A 19,572-nucleotide genomic window follows, 5' to 3' on the forward strand; every position below is an offset into this window, starting at 1 on the left:
TTTTATTGATTTTTTACAGAGAGGAACTGAGAGGGTTAGAGAGTTAGAAACATCGATGAGAGAGAAACATCGATCAGCTGCCTCCTGCACATCTCCTACTGGGGATGTGCCCGCAACCAAGGTACATGCCCTTGACCGGAATCGAACCTGGGACCTTTCAGTCCGCAGGCCGACGCTCTATCCACTGAGCCAAATCGGTTTCGGCGAAAGTGTATTTTTATTAAGGTTGTACCAATTCACTTGCTCCAACAGTATATGTTAGTGCCCATTTCAGTTTTTTTTTTTTTAGTTCCTGTGTATATCTCTGTGTAGATCAAAGGCCTGCAAACTTTTTCGTAAGTAGCCAGATAGTAAATATTTTAGGTTTTGTGAGCTATTCAGTCTCTATCACGTCAACTCAACTTTGCTGCTATATATAATGTGAACACAGCCACAATATGTAAAGCAAGCATGTCAAACTCACAGGCCACATGCCTCATTTATTTGGCTTGTGTTAGCCTTTGAATTTGACATACTTGATGTAAAGGAATGGGCCTGGCTGTATTCCAGTAAAACTAATCATAAAAATAAGGACACTAGCTTTTAAAACCAAGTAGATAATGAAATAAGCTGCTCTGACAGTTAAGACAATACACAATGTACAGAGCACCGAAGATCAGATTTTGGAATTATCAGAAATAAAAGCCTCATTTAAATATGTGTACTCTGCTCATTCCTTGCTTATTCTCCATTTCAATTGTCACCTAATATACTGTACTAGAGGCCTGGTGCATGAATTCGTGCACCAGTGGGGTCCCTCAGCCTGATCTGGGGAATCGGGCCAAAACCGGCTCTCCGACATCCCCAAGGGGTCCCAGATTGTAAGAGGGTGCAGGCCAGGCCAAGGGACCCCACCAGTGCATGATCAGTGCTGGGGAGGGACTCAGGAGGTTGGCCAGCTGGGGAGGGACTATGGGAGGGCTCCAGGGCGTGTCTGGCCCATCTCGCTCAGTCCCAATCAGCCAGACCCCAGCAGCATGCTTACCTACCAGTCGGAGCGTCTTCCCCCAGTGTCATAACAAACAGTTGAGCGGCCTTAGCATATCATTAGCATATTACGCTTTGATTAGTTGAATGGACTACCGGGCACTTAGCATATTAGGCTTTTATTATATAGGGTACTTATTTGATTTGTTGCAGTTTTTCCACTGGGATATAGGCTTTATGACAGGGGTCCTCAAACTACGGCCCGCAGGCCACATGCAAATACAAATATTGTATTTGTTCCCGTTTTGTTTTTTTACTTCAAAATAAGATATGTGCAGTGTGCATAGGAATTTGTTCATAGTTTTTTTTTAAACTATAGTCCGGCCCTCCAACGGTCTGAGGGACAGTGAACTGGCCCCCTGTTTAAAAAGTTTGAGGACCCCTGCTTTATGAGGTGGTGTTTTTTTCAAATATTTTTACTGATTTCAGAGAGGAAGGAAGATTGAGAGAGAGAAACATCAATAATGAGAGAGAATCATAAATCCATACTGGGGATTGAGCCCACAACCCAGGCATATGCCATAATGGAATCAAACTCATGACCTGGTTCATATAGGTTGGCACTTAACCACTGAGCCACACCAGCCAGGTGGGGTGTAGTTTTGTTGTTTCCTATATAATTCCTAACACCTAGATCTGTCTTGCATGTAATAGGTGCTCAATCAGTATTTGTTGAATGAAACACTTAAATAAAACATGGGCAAGAAACATGAGCAAGCAGAGGCTACCAAGATGGACAAGGATTTGAAAAAAACAACTTTTAGGAATGAAAAGTGTAACTTGAAACAATGAATAGAAATTAATGAACTGGAAAAGATCCTAAGAAATTACTGTATTTTTTCCATGTATAAGATGCCCCCCACTTTTCCAACCCAAGATTAAGAAGTCAATGTTAAACAGTTTGCTGGTTTTCCTTTTAAGGCCTTGTTTTTTGGCATCTTTAAGGAGTTGTTCTTCCTGTTTTCTCCACTGTCTGATCATACACTCAGTGGGAGGTGGTCCAAATTGTCTCTGCAACTCTATTTCCATGCTCTTTTGCATAGCTGATTACATTCAGTTTCAATTTTGCAGAATAAAAAGTTCACTTACCAGTATTTATCTTTTTATTTTTTGACATCTTTATGGGCTCAGAATGCTCCAGTCCCTGTTGTATCTGCGCACTCTCCACCTCCACCTCCAATTAGGGCATCATCTGATGTCAGTAACAAGGCTTGTTGATTGGAGGAAGCCTGTTTGACAAGGTATGGGCAGCTACGCACCCCGCCTGGCTCCTCCTCGGCTGACTTCCGTGTATAAGATGCCCCTCGATTTTCAGTCTAATGATTTTAGAAAAACATAGCATCTTATACACGGATAAATACGGTACTTAGAATATGGCATATAAAATCAAATGGAGAATAGGAGGAGCTATAACTGTGGAAGAGATAAAAAGGTCTAATGATACATTTGGAGGTTCAGGGAAAAAAGAATATTGAATTATTTTACTTGCTATCATGATAACTAAGAGCACCATGTGGGCATTTATGATAGAACTAGATCAGTGATGGCGAACCTTTTGAGCTTAGCGTGTCAGCATTTTGAAAAACCCTAACTTAACTCTGGTGCCATGTCACATATAGAAATTTTTTGATATTTGCAACCATAGTAAAAGATTTATATTTTTGATATTTATTTTATATATTTAAATGCCATTTAACAAAGAAAAATCAACCAATAAAATGAGTTCGTGTGTCCCCTCTGACACGCGCGTCATAGGTTCACCATCACTGAACTAGGTGGTGGTTCTTGCATTTTCCTTAACATGTCTCCTCCCACTTTCCATTGCAGTATAGCCACTAATGAAACAGTTATTTCAGTCTACGAAACCCAGAACTTTACCCTGATAATGTATTATTGCCTTTTGTGATGAGGCAAGGTGCTCACCAGCATAAATTTTTAAGGCTGCCTACAAGCACAATTTGTAGTACAAGATGTGGAAGTCCCTGGGTGGTTTTGTTTCTTGAACAATGGGAACCAAGGACTGGCATCTCTACACTATGGGTCTCCCCAGGATTTAATGCTTGAGCTAAACTCCCTCTACCAGTCATTTACCACGAGTATTCCAGTGCTTTGATGAGCCATGAGCTCTCCATTTAACTCCACATCATGGAGCCCATTTTCTATCTCCCTCTCCCTTCCTCTCTGAAATCAATCTTTATATATAAAAGCCTAAGCGACCGTCCGACCATTTAACCATCTGATCGGTAGCTATGACATGCAATAACCACCAGGGGGCAGACGCTCCGACCAGTAGCTATGATATGCACTGACCACCAGGGGGGCAGATGCTCAATGCTGGAGGTGCTAAGCTGCGGTGACGGGAGCTGCAGTTCTTGGGTGATGCACCCAGAACCAGAGAGGAGGGAGCCTAATACCGGGGTGCGTCACCCGAGAACTACCTTCTCGCAATCTGAGACCCCTCGGGGGATGTCAGAGAGCCGGTTTCAGCCCGATCACCACAGGCCAGGCCCAGGGATGCTACCGGTGCATGAATCCATGCACCAGGCCTCTAGTAAAAATATATTTAAAATAAAATAAAAGTTCAAAGATAAAATTATTAAGAATGTGAAGTTGGAAACAGCAAAGCCTCAAACCACCTATGGAGTTTTTCCGAGTCCAGTGCCCTGTACTATGCCATGAGCCCATGACACTGGCCCTGCCTGAGGCTGGCCTGAGGCCCTGTGCCTTTCTTTCCCCAGCAGCTCTCCTCTGGCAACTGACATCTGTTGATAGGTTTTCATTTCTTTTCTAAACTATTTAGTCTTATCAGTCTCTTTCTGGCTCTCTTGGTTTCTTTGGTCCATTTAAGTAAAATGAATAGAACAATTCTTCCCCACATTTTTCTCCAGAGGAAATATAATTTAGTGTTTGTTTCAACGATAGGAAATAGGGAGAAGCTGGGAGCCACATTGGCTCTGTGGGCAGGGGGCCTGAGTCTAAAGAAATCTTTGAGGCAGTGCCGGAAGCCGGTCCATCCTTGCTGCTTGACATAGACACTGCAGGGAAGAAACATCTGCACAGCATATGTTTCAAGGGACCTGGCGTATATGGCATACTGTTCTTAATATGTTCACTCACCTTCTTGGCGCTATGTGTTCTAACCAAGGTCACCTCTCCGAGAAAGGTTGTTTCCCCAGGTAGGGATTTTTCCCTGAAGTTAGGGAGGGAATAAAACCCCTTAACTAAATGCCAGGCGGGTAGTTAATCACTTTAACTACGAACAATCACCCTTAAGCTATATAATCTTTACTCCCTGGAATGGAGATAAGAAACGCCCCAACCTTTGGAATAGAAATTCACAGGATTAAAATCAACTGGTATAAATACAGATGTAACAAGACAATAAGAGACAGAACTTGGCTGGAGATCCTGGACAGAACTTGGCTGGAGAACCTGGCTAGAGATCCTGGCTTGGCTGCTGATCAACTGAACGCTGTCTCCATGTCATTCCTTCTTCACCGACTCCGTCCACACCTTTGGGGACCTCTGGACCTGCTGGGGTTGGACCCCAACAAGGCAGAGAATGTAGATGGTTGCTGTTGCAGAGATGGGCTCAAAAAGGACTGGGATGTGGCTTTGTAGTTTTAGGCTTTGGAAAAGGACTGGATAGAAATTAGATGTTTTTAAAGTTGCTTAAAAGCTAATGCGAGAGAAGGGTAGAAGTCTAAAGAATTAATGGTCACCTTGACTAGAAATACTTAAAGAAGTAAAATGTTCTTTGAGGCAAAGGGGAGAGTCATTTGGCTTAACTGCATCTTCAAGCTTGGATGAGGTATCATCTAGGACAGTAATTTTTAAAAAATATATTTTTATTGATTTTAGAGAGGAAGGGAGAGGGATAGAGAGATAGAAACATCAATGAGAGAGAATCATTGATTGGCTGCCTCCTGTATGCCCCCTATGGGGAGGGGGGGGATCAAGCCCGAAACCCAGGCATGTGCCCTTGGCCGGAATCAAACCTGGGACCCTTCAGTCCCCAGGTCAACACTCTATCCACTGAGCCAAACCACCTAGGGCTAGGACAGTAATTTTTTTAAAAAATCTTTTTTGTTGAAAGTATTACATATGTCCCCTTTTTTCTCCCATTGACCCCTTACAGCCCGCCCCCAACCCCTGCCACAGGCCTCCACCAGCCTATTGTCTGTGTCCATGGGTTATGCCAGGGGTGGGCAAACTTTTTGACTCGAGGGCCACAATGGGTTCTTAAACTGGACCGGAGGGCCGGAACAAAAGCATGGATGGAGTGTTTGTGTGAACTAATATAAATTCAAAGTAAACATCATTACATAAAAGGGTACAGTCTTTTTTTTTTTTAGTTTTATTCATTCCAACCAGGCCGGATCCGGCCCGCGGGCCGTAGTTTGCCCACGGCTGACCTAGGGCCAGGGGGAAGGGAACAATGGGGACATTATTGTTTAATAGGTATGGAATTTGAGTTTGAGATGATGAAACATACAGTAATTTTTAAACTTAAAAAATGCAATCCACATTAAGAAATAGACTACATGTATTATATGCCAATCTCACACATATACATAAAAAAATGTCCCATGAAACAAAATACACTTGTTTGATGTCATCTGAAATTTTCTGTTTTTGTAATGCAGTATGACTCACTAAATTAGTTTCACAATCCAATGAATAATGGATCTCAACTGGCAGTTTGGAACACTCTGATCTAAGGGAAATGAGTCTAGATGACTTTTATCAAGGACCCACACTGTCAGAAATACAAGCAAACATAGAAAATGCTACATGGTGTCTTTAACCACAGGTCATAGCTCTAACACTATAAAGTTTGTAACTTTGCCTACTTTCATTTATCATCTCTGGGTTTCCCCTATTGTGATTTATAGAAAATGACCATCATTCTGAAATTGAGAGAGTGGATTTCAAAAAGATTCTTGGTATTTTGTGGTCATTTTCTGATGCAGAGTAAGATTGAAAGCAGACTCATTTCACCTGCTGTTTCTTCTTTTACCCCAGGATGATGTGAAGTGTAAAAAGTTGGGTGATTTCTGTTACATTTTATGTAATGAGTGAAAGAGTGTGTATTTGTGTTTAATGCTAAAACTAGTCAATTGTGAGTTGTCAGAAAATCACTGGTTGTGAGAAATGTACAGTACTGCATCGACCATAATTTGTTGTTGTTTTTTTTTAATTTGACACAAAATTACTTTTTAAATTGCTAAAATTTTGTATTAAAAATGGTTTATCTTTCTGAAAGACGGAGTCAAAGCTTAATAATCCCAGTTTTGAGTAAGCATTCTGCATTGTTTCCCTCAAATCCCTGAATAAAACCGGCTGCAACAGTATTTGTAACTCTCAGTGGTCAAAACCCTTTGTGAAGGGCGCTCCAAAATAATAATTTATTTGTGCCTTAAAATGTTATCTTCAAAAAAAAAATGTTATCTTCAAGTAGCCCAAAGAGAATCACTTATAATTTCATTGGCCAGGTGTGCAAAGCATTGCATTACTTAGGCCCCTGTGTGAACCTGTGCCATGCAATGGTTCCAAATGCTGGTCTGTGGAAAAAGGATCATTTAGGGAGCATAAGACAGATCTCTGAGTCCCAACCTGATTCAGAGATCTAAGCTCAGTTTTTTGTTTGTTTGTTTGTTTTTTTGGTGTTTTTTTTTTTTTAGCTTGCCCAGATGATTCCAACAGACAGATTAAGTTTATCTTAGCCCAGGCCAGCACAACTTTCCACAGTCATTTGAAACTTTCTCACTGTGGTTAACTAGTGCCTCTCAAACTCATGTTCAAGGGCACTGGTGGGAATGGTGGGGAATTGTTAATAGTTCTACTGTTTGTCTGATCACCTCTGTGTCTGGGATTTAGCATTATTTTCGTCCCAGGTCCCACATCTGGGCCTGATTCAGCTTCCTACCAGGGCTCCTTTCTATGGCTTTGCTCTCCAGTCTTCTAGGCCACAACCAAGACCAGGATATACAAGAGAGGGAGCTGCAAACAGACTGTTCGAGGTCCCACATAGACTGAGGTCTCCCTTCTTCCTGGCCAGGGCCCCTCACTGCCTGATGCGCTGTCTCTTTCCTTCTGGTGGCCTTGCCAGTCTTGGGACTAGCTCCTGCCAGGCTGCCTCTGGGGCCAGGCTTCCAGGTAGTCAGGCTGCTTTCTGTATGCACATCGTAGGGCTCCGTTAAATGTTTGTCTCTGGAAAGGGTTTCCACCTTTGTGAGTTACTGCCTATCTTCCACTTCCCTTATAGCAGTTCTCAACCTGTGGGTCGCGACCCCTGTGGCGGTCGAACGACCCTTTCACAGGGGTCGCCTAAGACCATCTGCATATCAGATATTTACATTACTATTCATAACAGTAGCAACATTACAGTTATGAAGTAGCAACGACAATAATTTTATGGTTGGGTCACAACATGAGGAACTGTATTTAAAGGGCCAGAAGGTTGAGAACCACTGCAGTATCTCTGGTTGAACCTGCTCATTTTAGCACCTCACGGAAATGAATGCACTGTTGTGGTTTCCTACGCCAGAAAATCAGTGCCAGGCTAAGGGCTTTGGGAGCCTTTCCTTAGTTTTTGAATCTCACTGTTTTTGTTTGTTTGTTTTTAATAGGGCGTAATGTCACAGGAAGGCCATAGTATTCTGCCACCCATGAGGAGTAAGCCCAAGTTGCTGTTGGATGTGTTGTACACAGAGAAGCCATTCTTAAGGCGCTCTGCTCTCTCCACACCCAATGAATCTCACTGTTTAACACACTAGTTCATAGTAGGCATTTAGTGAAATGTTGAATGAGCAAAAAATTAGCTAAGAAATCTTTGCTTAAATGAATTTCTGATGAATTTCAGGCAGTATAGATTGTGCACATGTGTTTACAGAGGTGAACACCACTAGGCGTACTCCCTATGTAGAGCTCTCCGGGGAAAACAAAGGGAAGATTTGTACCTTATTGGCCTTGATAGCCTTAGCCCTAGCACACACAGCTTAGCCCCTTATATTTTCTTTAGCACTGTTTTCCACATTTGAACATGTACTAGAATCACCAGGAGGGCTCGTTAAATCACACATTGCTCTGCCCCATTCCAAAGTGTCTGATTCAGTAGGTTTGCGGTGGGGCCAGAGAATTTTCATTTTAACAAGTTCATAGGTCCCTTGGTGCTGTTGGCCTTAAATCACACATTGCTCTGCCCCATTCCAGTGTCTGATTCTGTAGGTTTGGGTGGGGCCAGAGAATTTGCATTTTAACAAGTTCATAGGTCCCTTGGTGCTGTTGGCCCAGGGACCACACTTTGAGAACCACTGAATTTTCAATAGTAGTAGCTATACTTAAGTACTGTTTTACTCCCTACCATGTACCAGTACTGTGTTAAGCTCCTTATACGTATAAGTTATTTTATTTATTATCCAACAACCCCAGGAAGTACAAGTTATCCCATTTTACAGATGAGGAATCTGAGAACTAATGGTTTTTTGTTTGTTTGTTTGTTTGTTTGTTTTTGAGGACCAAAGTTTTAAAATAACTTGTCCAGTGTCCTAAGGGACAGGGCTGAGGTTTGAACTAATTTCTAACTTCAGGGTCCATGTCTATAACCATAATAATATCCAACACAGTTTATGTGTCTTAAGTAAATACCTGACAGCATGCAGTCCAGTAACTCCTGAGATGAATGCCCAATCGTATCTATCCCCTGACAACCACCAAATGCCAGCTCTGATAGCAAGGAGCCTGAACATCCTTATTCCTTGCTTTATCTCAGGAGCCTAGAAAACAGCCCACACAGGGGTATAATAAATAAATAATTTTGGAAAGTAATGCATATTTAAAGTATCTAACTTAGGCAAAAACAAAACAAAACAAAAAAAAAACCTCTTGTGAATGAAGTAGGAGCATGTTCACATATACAGACTAAGTGTTCAGATTCTTAAGTTGGGGTGGTGGCTATTTATTCTCCTCTAGCTCAACACCTCTGAACTAGCAAAGCTCCTGTATACATGAGATTATGCATATAGGCCAGTGTTGCTCAAAGTGTGGTTTCTGGACCCGCAGCATCAGCATCACCTGGGAACATGTTTATGGCTGCCAGAATTAGCAAATAAAATATAAGATGCCAAATTAAATTTGAATTTCAGATAAAACAATGAAATACTTGGGAATACTTATAATTAAAAATGATTCACCATTTATTTGAAATTCAAGATCTATGGGGCATTATGTATTTTATTTGACAACCCCTAACTTCTTAGAATTAAAATTCTTGGGCCCGATGTACTGAATCAGAAACTCAGGTGAGGGCCAGCCACCAGTGTTTTAACATGTCCTACAGGTGATTCTGAAGAACCTTAAAAGTTTGGAAACCACTGCCTAAAGCAGGGCTTAGTCCAACCTGGCCAGCTGTTAATAAAGTTTTTGGAACATAGTCACACCCTCTTCTTCACTTATTCTTTTATTTATGTACTTACTAAGTTTACTGTCCTCTTGGAGATTATATTTTTGTTATGGGGTTGTGTTAATCATATCTTCATCTGTAAGTGACAAATCCAGCTAAAACTGGCTTAACCAGTAAAGGAATACATATATTCTCTTGCATAACCAGAAGTATGGAGGTAGAGTATGCTCCATGTCTGGTTGATTCCACAGTTCTTGGTGTTACAAGGGCATGACAGGACAGAGACCTCATGGCCTAAAAAGCCTAAACTATTTACTCTCTGGTCTTTTGCAGGAAACATTTGCTTGACCCTGACCTAAAGAGAACTTCCTCTGATGATCTAATTGCCGTTTCTTTTCTTTTCTTTTTTTTATTATTTGCAATTTCAACCTCTCCCAGGAACATAATCTTAAAAAAAAAACTTTATTGTTGAAAGTATTACATATATCCCCTTTCCCCTCCCCTAGTAACTTCTTCTAGCCTGCCCCCACCCCAGACCTTCACCACCCTACTGTCTGTGTCCATGTGTTACAGACAAACCAGAGAAGAACCAAGCAACGCTTAGAGAGATGGAGTTACATTTATTACGCGCGGGCCCAGAGGAAAATGTCTCTCAAATTCTGGGTGAAATCACACAGGAAGTTTCCTGTATTTATACTATCTTACCCTCTTTGTCTCCCCAATATGGGGTTTTTCTGGTTCCCTTTGCAAGTTCTTTAAGGGCCCCATGTGCTGGCGCTTTGAGACCTCGACCAAAGGCTTGGCCTGACGCCAGCACGGATAACTTCGTCTGGGGAAGGTTTAATGGCCTTTCTGAAATGGGAGTAGTCTTATTTTCCCTATAATTTAAGCCAGCAAGCATTTACAGAAGCCATACTGTCAGGGTTAAAATTTCAAACAGCAGTTTTTTTATAAGATGGATGCTTCACATGGGTTATGCATATATGCATACAAGTTCTTTGGTTGATCTCTCCCACCCACCTACTCTCCCCCATCTTCCCTCTGAGATTCCTCAGTCTGCCCTATTCTTCTATTTGGGTAGAATGAATATTGATGGCAATCAGTACTTGATGCTAGTTGTTTGGGCTATTGTTTTTTATTTCCTATGAACCTTTTCTGAAAATGGGTATAGAAAAAAATACATTTTACTATAAAAATCCCATTAATTAAGCACTGCCAGGTTCTATTTTAAGTGTTTTGTGAATGTATTAATTTACTTACTCCTCACAGCAACCCCAGGAGAGGCAATTATCCTACATAATAAAAGGCTAATATGCAAATTGTCCCCTCCACCATGAGTTCGATCTGGAGTTGGACACTAGGGAGAGGCCGATTCCACCTGTAAAAAGTTGTCAATTAGTACAAAATAGCTGGTTAAAAATTAGCACTGAGCTATGGTGTAGCAGAAAGAAGCCCGATTTGGATCAGGACTTGGATTCAGACTCCAATAGTTAGTGCTGTGTCAAGATTTGGGGCTGGTCACTCTGGGCAATTTCCTCGCTTACAAAAGGGGGATAATAACGCCTACCTCACCGGGTTTTTGTCAGGATCTAGAAAAGGAATGACTGTAAAAGCGCACCGTGAGAAACAGCTCTCGGCCTTGGAGTTCCAAATTTGGATCCGCACCATCAACCCCAACAGGTAAAAACTCCTAGTATCCTTCCCGGAAGCCCACGCAGAGCCCTCTGGGACTTGTAGTCTCGCACTGGCTCTGCTCGCCTTTCTCTCGTAATTGGGGCCGGTGGGTGTACGCCCCGGAAGTACTTGTCTCCCGCGGGGCAGAAGGCGTGCCCGCCGCTGGCATAGCCGCTATGTAGCGGCGGGGCCGGTATCCTCCTGCTTGTTGTGGAAGGTGCTTGGGCTCCACTGGCGTCGTAGCCCCTGGACGTCTAAGTCGCCAGCCTGGGCCCCTGTGGCTGAGCGGAGCCGCCGCCGCCATGTTTGGCTGCTTGGTGGCGGGGAGGCTGGTGAGGATGGGGCCGCGTGGGATCCGGCAGGGGGCAGGATGCCGGGGGCGAAGCGCTGGAAAGGGGAGGTGCTCGGGGTGGAGGGCTGCGGGGAAAACCCCTCCTGTCCACTCTCTGGCTGAAGGTGGGGAGGGGAGACGCGGACGCTTGGGCGTTCGTTCTGTTTTGCCCCGGATCTGTTCCTAGTCGGAGTGGCCACGCTGCCATTTATGGAATGTGCGTTACGTGCCGGGGAACGCACGCCTTTTGTCCATTCCTGTCATGTTAGCCTCTGTCTAGCGCTGATGTGGCAGCTCAGACTCACCAACCCTCGCAGCGTGCGAGATGGTTGCTGGCCTCCGGTCCTTTTTGCAGTCGGGGAGCTGAAGCTCCGTCTAGAGCACTCGCCTAAGCTCGCGGAGGGCGTGCGATGTACATGTGGCCTTTGAATCTAGCCCGTGGCGTCCTGCTCAACAGAGATGAGGGTGCTCGGAGCATGTGGATCTGCTGGGTCCCTTTGGAAGGCGTCTAATAAAAATATGCCGGAGCGAATTGTAAGTTGGCCGATAGAAACGCCTGAAATTGAAGAGTGAGCCAAATCCGAGATGACTCTGGAAAGATGTGAGCAGCTAGTTTCCTTATCGGTCAGAAGAGAGAACAACCTCCCTCGCGGGAACGTTAGAATGAAAGACCAGCCCCTGGAATTGTTCAGGAATATAGTCTGGAAGGTGTGCGTTGCTTGCCTCCTTAGAAACCACCTAGAGGTTCATTTCAGACCTAACTCCTTTCACTTGGAGTTCTTTTTCTTACTCCCCCCCCCCCCTCCCCGATTTGTTCCGTGTTGCAGCCCTTTAGTTGAATGTTAATGTATTGTATTATGTACACAGTCCTAAGGAATCACAAAGATAAATTGGAGATGACCGGCCTGAGAAAGTTTTTTTGTCCGTCTCTTGAGTGGCTGGGAGGCCTCTTCTGGTGCCGGTGATAATTGGTAATACCGGTGAGAGAACTCTGGATTGCCCTGGCTGTTGATAGGAAAATTGAAAGGCCCAGCCTGGGATGAGTGTTGGACTTTGATGAAAAGTGTCATTAATGAGTGACTTTGAAAAAAAAAAAAATGAGTGTTTTCTTTCTTTTTTTCTGTTAGTGACTTGTTTTTATATTTTTCCATTGATTTTTAGAGAGAGTGGAAAGAAGAGGGAGAGACAGGGAGAAACATTGATGTGAGAGAGGCACATGGATTGGTTGTCTCCCAAACGCCCATCAACCGGGGTTGGGGATCAAGCCTGCAACCCAGGTACATGCCCTAGACCGGAATGGAACCCAGGACCCTTCAGTCTGTGGGCTGGCACTCTATCCACTGAGCCAAACCAGCTAGGGCTCTTTCTTTTTCTTTCTTTTTTTTTTTTTTAATCCTCACCGAGGATATTTTTCCATTGATTTTTAGGGAGAATGGAAGAATTAGGGAAAGACAGAGAGAAACATCGATGTGAAAAAAAACATTGATTGGTTGCCTCCTGCAAGAGTCCTGACCAGGGCAGGGCCCAAGGAGGAGCCTGCAACCAAGGTACATGCCCTTGACCTCCCAAACGCCCATCAACCGGGGTTGGGGATCAAGCCTGCAACCCAGGTACATGCCCTAGACCGGAATGGAACCCAGGACCCTTCAGTCTGTGGGCTGGCACTCTATCCACTGAGCCAAACCAGCTAGGGCTCTTTCTTTTTCTTTCTTTTTTTTTTTTTTAATCCTCACCGAGGATATTTTTCCATTGATTTTTAGGGAGAATGGAAGAATTAGGGAAAGACAGAGAGAAACATCGATGTGAAAAAAAACATTGATTGGTTGCCTCCTGCAAGAGTCCTGACCAGGGCAGGGCCCAAGGAGGAGCCTGCAACCAAGGTACATGCCCTTGACTGGAATTGAACTGGGATCCTTTGGTCTGCAGGCTGACACTTTATCCGCTGAGCCAAACCTGCTAGGGCCCAAATAAAAGTCTTATTATGTAAATGAAGTAAAGCAATGTTTGGTGAATAGGAAGGCAATAGCAATTATAAACAAAACCAAAAACCTTACAGAAGGTAAACTCTTCAGCCATTTGACTGGAGTTTGCTCAAAATGGGTACTACTTTTTGCTAATGGATGTGGTATAGGCAATTATAGTAATTTTCTGAAAATTTTGTAAAGCTATGGCTGGGTGGCCCAATTCCTTGGAGGATTGTCCCATACAACAAAAGGTTACGGGTTTGATTCCCGGTCAGGGCATATATCTAGGTTGCAGGTTTGAATCCCTGGTTGGGTATGTAGAGAAGGCAACCCATGGATGTTTCCCTCTCACATTTAATTCTGTCTGACTGTTTGTCTCTCCCTGCCTCTCTAAAATTAATAAAAAATAAAAACATGCCCTTGAGTGAGGATTAAAAAATAAATAAATACATAATTTTGTAAAATGAATATTCTTTGTGAAAGATTTCTGAGACTTCAGAAAAAGATCTCATTCTATAAATTCATGTTCAGTTCTAGAACAGTAGATTAGATTTTCAAATGAGTTGAGAAAACTTTTTAAAGTTTCCACCTAGCACATTCAAGGTAGAATTTTTACATTTTATTTATAGCCTGTTCTCATTATTTGTAGTAATTATGTTCTATAACGTCTCTGTGAACACTGAACTGGTAAATATCGAATTATTGCCCTTAGGGGAAATGCAGGGTTAGGTTCCTGTAAGGGTCTGATCACAATTTTATCAATTTGTTTATGTGTGTTTCTGTTTAAAGACATCTTATTTAATATGTATTGATTCATTAACATTGGACTCAGCCAGTAGCACTGTAACTCACATCAGAATGAAATTATGTAATACCTATTTTCTCAGTAAGGCACCTAACAGCCTTCTTGGGTTTAGGAACACTATTTCAGCTTGGTCATTTTAAGCAGGCAAATCACTGTAGTCCTGGCTGGGTAGCTTAGTTGGTTAGTGTCCTTCCAGTATGCCAAGGTTGTGGGTTAGATCTCTAGTCAGGGAACATACAAGAATCAACCAATGGATGCATAAGTAAATGGAACAAAAAATTGAGATTTCTCTCTCACATCAAATAATTTTTTTAAAAAATATATTTTATTGATTTTTTACAGAGAGAAAGGGAGAGGGATAGAGAGTTAGAAACATCGATGAGAGAGAAACATCGATCAGCTGCCTCCTGCACACTCCCTACTGGGGATGTGCCCGCAACCAAGGTACATGCCTTTGACCGGAATCGAACCTGGGACCCTTCAGTCTGCAGGCCGACGCTCTATCCACTGAGCCAAACCGGTCAGGGCATCAAATAATTTAAAAAATAAATAAATAAATAAACAGTCAAGTCACCAACAAAAATATAAACATGGCACTAAATAAACTGTGAAAAGGACAGTTGTTTACAGTATGAGAGCTGAAACCAGAAGGCACAAGGATCTGACAGAAACTGTAGTTTTGTTCTGCAGCTCGGGAACATGTGCATCAGGCAGCTCAAACGTTTTACTGCTTTGAAAGTGCAAGAAATAATGATTTGGGGGTTATAAATATATTTTAGTGAGTAGGCAAATTAGCAAGTATGGAATCTGCAAATAATGAGGAGTGACTAAATACTTCCCGAATTGCTTGCCCATTTTAATTACCTGAAGTTCTCTTAAAAATTTTACTTATTTAATATTTTAGTGAGAGAGGAAGGGAGAGAAATATTGATTTGTTGTTCCACTTATTTATATATTTATTAGTTGATCTTTGCATGTGCCCTGACCATGGATTGAACCTGCAACCTTAGCATAGCCAGTCTATGCTTTAACCAACTGAGCTACCAAGCCAGGGCTAATTACCTGAGGTTCTTTACCTTCAACTAGAAGATCAAGGTTTGGTGGTGTGTTTTGAATAACCTTTCATTTTTATAACATTCTGAAGCGATGGTGATTTACTTTTATAAGTAAAATCCTTCCAGGGGTCTTCTGAAATTATATTTTTAAAAGATTACATTAATGAAATCATTTTAAGATTAAGTATTTTTGAATTCTCTTTTTCAAAATATTTCTAAGTTTGCAATTAGAGTTAACATACAGTATTATATTAGTTTAAGGTGACACCATATATGGTTATTAAAATATTATTGACTACTAGAGGCCTGGTGAACGACATTCGTTCACTTGGGCGGGGGGAGTCCCTCAGCCCGGCCTGAGCCCTCTCGCAGTCCGGGACCCCTTGGGGGCTGTCCGCCTGCTGTGGAGGCGGGAGAGGCTCCCACCACCACCGCTGCACTTGCCAGCCATAATCCCGGCTTCTGGCTGAGCAGCACTTCCCCTGTGGGAGCGCACTGACCACCAGGGGGCAGCTCCTGCGTTGAGCGTCTGCCCCCTGATGGTCAGTGCACATCGTAGCGACTGGTTGTTCTGCTGTTCGGTCGACTTGCATATTAGCCTTTTATTATATAGGATATTCCCTTTGCTATATTTTACACCCCGTATTTTACTAGGATTCACTATTAATATTAGCATTCTATCTAATATAGTTGGTAATTCCATAATTAGAGTCAGATTAACCCAATGTTATACTTGGTATAATGTCTATAATTGACTGTACTTGATAATAGCTTATAGCAATACTATAAGGCAGCGATTTTCAATTGGTGTGCCACAAGAATTTTTAAAACATACAATACCTGACTATTTAGTCAAAGGCACTGACCTCTTTTCCCTTAGATTGTCAAATAAAAAAATGACAATAGCTGTTCGGTGTGAATGAATCAAAATTCTATTTTTTTTTTTTTTTGTCAGCTTGGCAACAAATATATTTTGGGGTGCCTCAGAATCTTAGTAATTAGTTTATGTGTGCCATATGACAAAGATTGAAAATCGCTGCTATGAGAATTATAAAAACTCATCAAACTATTGAGTTAAGACAAGTTTCTTATTTTCTAGGTGCAAACAGCTGCACAGCAAGTGGCTGAAGATAAATTTGTTTTTGACTTGCCTGACTATGAAAATATCAACCATGTTGTGGTTTTCATGCTGGGAACAATCCCATTTCCTGAGGGGATGGGAGGATCTGTCTATTTTTCCTATCCTGATTCCAATGGAATGCCAGTGTGGCAACTCTTAGGATTTGTCACGAATGGAAAACCAAGTGCCATCTTCAAAATTTCAGGTCTTAAATCTGGTAAGAGTAATATATTGAAATAGTTTCATAATTAAACTGTGTTCTTAAATAGCATAACATAGAATGTGGCTTTTAAAACACTTCATTATATTTTTCTGGTTGCTAACGAAATACATAACTTTTTAAAACGAAATTAGATGATCCTCAAACATTCGAAAAATAGTAACTGAAAGACTTTAGTTCCTCACACTCCCATCCTCTGCCCCTGGAGAAACCACTCACTATTGTTCTCTTTGTATGGTATATGCCATTGTAAAGGGATATTCCTGAATCAGTGGGTGTTTTAATAAATAATGAGCAGAATCTTGTCATAATTTGTAATATGCATATCTATGTTTTAAATGAACAGATAAACCAAGTAGACTCATATAGTAAATAAAACGAGAGTCATTTTTTCTTTTATGAAGATGTTTGATCTCTTAGATTTGATTACCCCTTCAGTGTTCTTTTGGTTATATTGGCATTGCAGATTTTAGACTTTATGGGGACATAATCCTTGCTTTGATTCTATTTAGTTATGTTGTGAAGAAATGTGAGAGTAAACCTAGATATCATTTACTCCCATTGAGTCTCCAGTTTCCTTGAATCTAGATGAAAATAGACATGGAAAATTCTTGGAATATAAATATACCAGAGAAAACATAGCGACTATAGGATGGGATTTTTTTTAAAAAGGCAGCAAACAAATAATTATATTGCTCCTATGAGTAATGGGTCTAAAACATTGTAACATAGGGAACCAAAAAAAAAAAAAAAAAAGCTGCCATTAGTATCTTAATCTTAAAACTTAGAGTAAGGCAAAAGCATTATCAAGGATTAAGAGATTTATTCACTAGGAATGAGATAATTTACTAGGAAGATTTAAATATTTCTGGGAAACGGTAAATGTCATGAATTTGTGTGTATATATAATATAACTTCAAATATATAAAGAAAATTATTGACATGATAAATGGACAGCCTTAATATTTTAATATACCTCTTGATAATTAATATATCAAGTAGATTATTAGTAAAGAAGGAAGATTTGAATAAAAGACTTAACAGACTTGAGCTAATGGATATTTATAGAACTCTGCAACTGATAATTAGGTCACACAGATGAAGCAAAAGTGGGTTTATAGTTGTTTGTATGGAAAATAATACAATAATAATATAAGAATAAACACTGTTTCATGTTCTCACAACTATAAACCTACTTTGTATACATTTTTTTCACCCTGTATACATTTTTAAGTCCACAGAACATTTATGAAATATCACCACATATCAAGTTACAAAGCACACTGCAGCAAATGGCAGACAATCATTTATACAACCCACAATGCAGTGTTATTACAAATCAAAAGATAAAACATTATCATGTTTAGAAATTTAAAAATATTTAAAAATAATTCATGAGTTGTAGAAGAAATGATCATGGAAAATAAACTTTTACAGAAACCAAAACAAACCAAAAACCCCATCACAAATCAAACCTTTTGAATGCAGGTAAGATAGTACTAAAGAGATTGACTCATAGGCTTAAATATACTGTGTATGTATATATATAAAAAGAGAGATTGAAATTAATGAGCTAAGTATTTAACTTAAGCAACTCAAAGAAAGTAGAAAATAATAATGCTAAGAATAGAAATTAATGACAGAAAGTAAAGAAACAACAGAGGGCTTAATTTAAAAAAAATTTGATTCTTTGAAGAGACTAATGATGAGCCACTGAAAAGATAGTATTGAGGAAAAAGAAGGCACAAATAATGTAATTAAAAATGTAAAAATGGGGACATGATTATAAGTATAGTAGAGAGGAATGTTTACGAGGAATTTTGTGCCAATAAATTTGAGAATGACAAAGGAACATGAAATTGGCTATTTTCTAGAAGAATATGCTAAAAACTGACTAAACAATAAATTTAAAAATCCCGAATAGATATAATACCAATAAAGAAGTTAAAACCAGTGATTAAAAATATAATTCTCCCTTCCACAGGCATCTGTCAGGCCCAGTTAGTTTTATAAAGTTCAACTAAACCTTTATGAAACAAATTGTTCTTATCTATAATAATAAAAGCATAATATGCTAATTAGACTGGACATCTTTCCAGACAAAGCCGGGGCTGCGAGGGGAGCCCAAGTCCCAGGTGCCTGCTGGCAGCCGGAGGGAAGCCCTGTCCCAGGTGCCAGAGGGAAGCTGGTGCTGGCAGCCAAGGAAAAGAAGGCCTACCCTTGCACGAATTTCGTGCATCGGGCCTCTAGTCTTTTATAAACTGTCAGAAAATAGGAAAAGAGGCAGTTACCTAGTTATATTTTGAAGCTAATTAACCTTTATATCAAAAAGGATAAGGACAGCCAGCTAGTGTGGTTCACTGGTTGAGCATGAAACTATGAACCAGGAGCTCAAGGTTCTATTCCTGGTCAGGGCACATACCCAGGTTGCAGGCTCCATCCCAGTAGGGGGCATGCAGGAGGCAGCCCATCAATAATTCTTTCTCATCTCAACCTCTGAGCCACACCAGCAGGGCATGTTGTTCCTTTTTATTGTTGGGTAGTTCCATTATTGGATATACCAAACTTGTTTATCCATTTATCTGTTGATGGACATTTAGATTGTTTCCAGTTTGGGCTTATAAAATAAAGCTGCTAGAAACATTTGTGTTCATCTTTGTATGGACATATGCTTCCATTTCTTTTGGGTAAATACCGAGGAGTGCAGTGGCTGGATCATATGGTACTTGTATGTATAACTTTTCAAGAAACTGCCAGAGTATTTTGCAACATTGTTATTCCATTTTACATTTCAACCAGCAATTTATGAAAATTCTAGTTCCTCCACATTCTTGCCAACACTTGGTATGGTTAGTTTTAGGCATTTTACTACATGTATAGTGGTCTCCCATTGTGTTTTATAAATTTGCATTTCCTTAATGACTAATGATGTTAAGCTTTTTCCCATGTGCTTATTTGCTATCTATATATCTT

The 19,572-nt window shown here is 40.9% G+C and overlaps 1 protein-coding gene across 2 annotated transcripts in view; it reads left to right on the forward strand.

Moving 5' to 3' along the window:
- The first annotated feature begins 11,228 nt into the window (after positions 1 to 11,228).
- Positions 11,229 to 19,572, forward strand: part of LOC102261814 (chromosome unknown open reading frame, human C11orf73) — a 31,377-nt gene continuing 23,033 nt past the window's right edge. The window contains exons 1-2 of one of the 2 annotated variants that reach the window (XM_005875626.2): positions 11,229 to 11,436; positions 16,359 to 16,596. In XM_005875626.2, the coding sequence (XP_005875688.1) occupies positions 11,407 to 11,436; positions 16,359 to 16,596 (268 nt within the window). In that variant the 5' untranslated portion in view covers positions 11,229 to 11,406. Of the gene's footprint in view, positions 11,437 to 11,551; positions 11,970 to 16,358; positions 16,597 to 19,572 lie in introns of those variants that run through there. The other variant, XM_014547180.1, reaches the window with a different exon arrangement.

Source organism: Myotis brandtii, unplaced genomic scaffold (genome assembly GCF_000412655.1).
Source record: "Myotis brandtii unplaced genomic scaffold, ASM41265v1 scaffold468, whole genome shotgun sequence".
Taxonomy (NCBI): domain Eukaryota; kingdom Metazoa; phylum Chordata; class Mammalia; order Chiroptera; family Vespertilionidae; genus Myotis; species Myotis brandtii.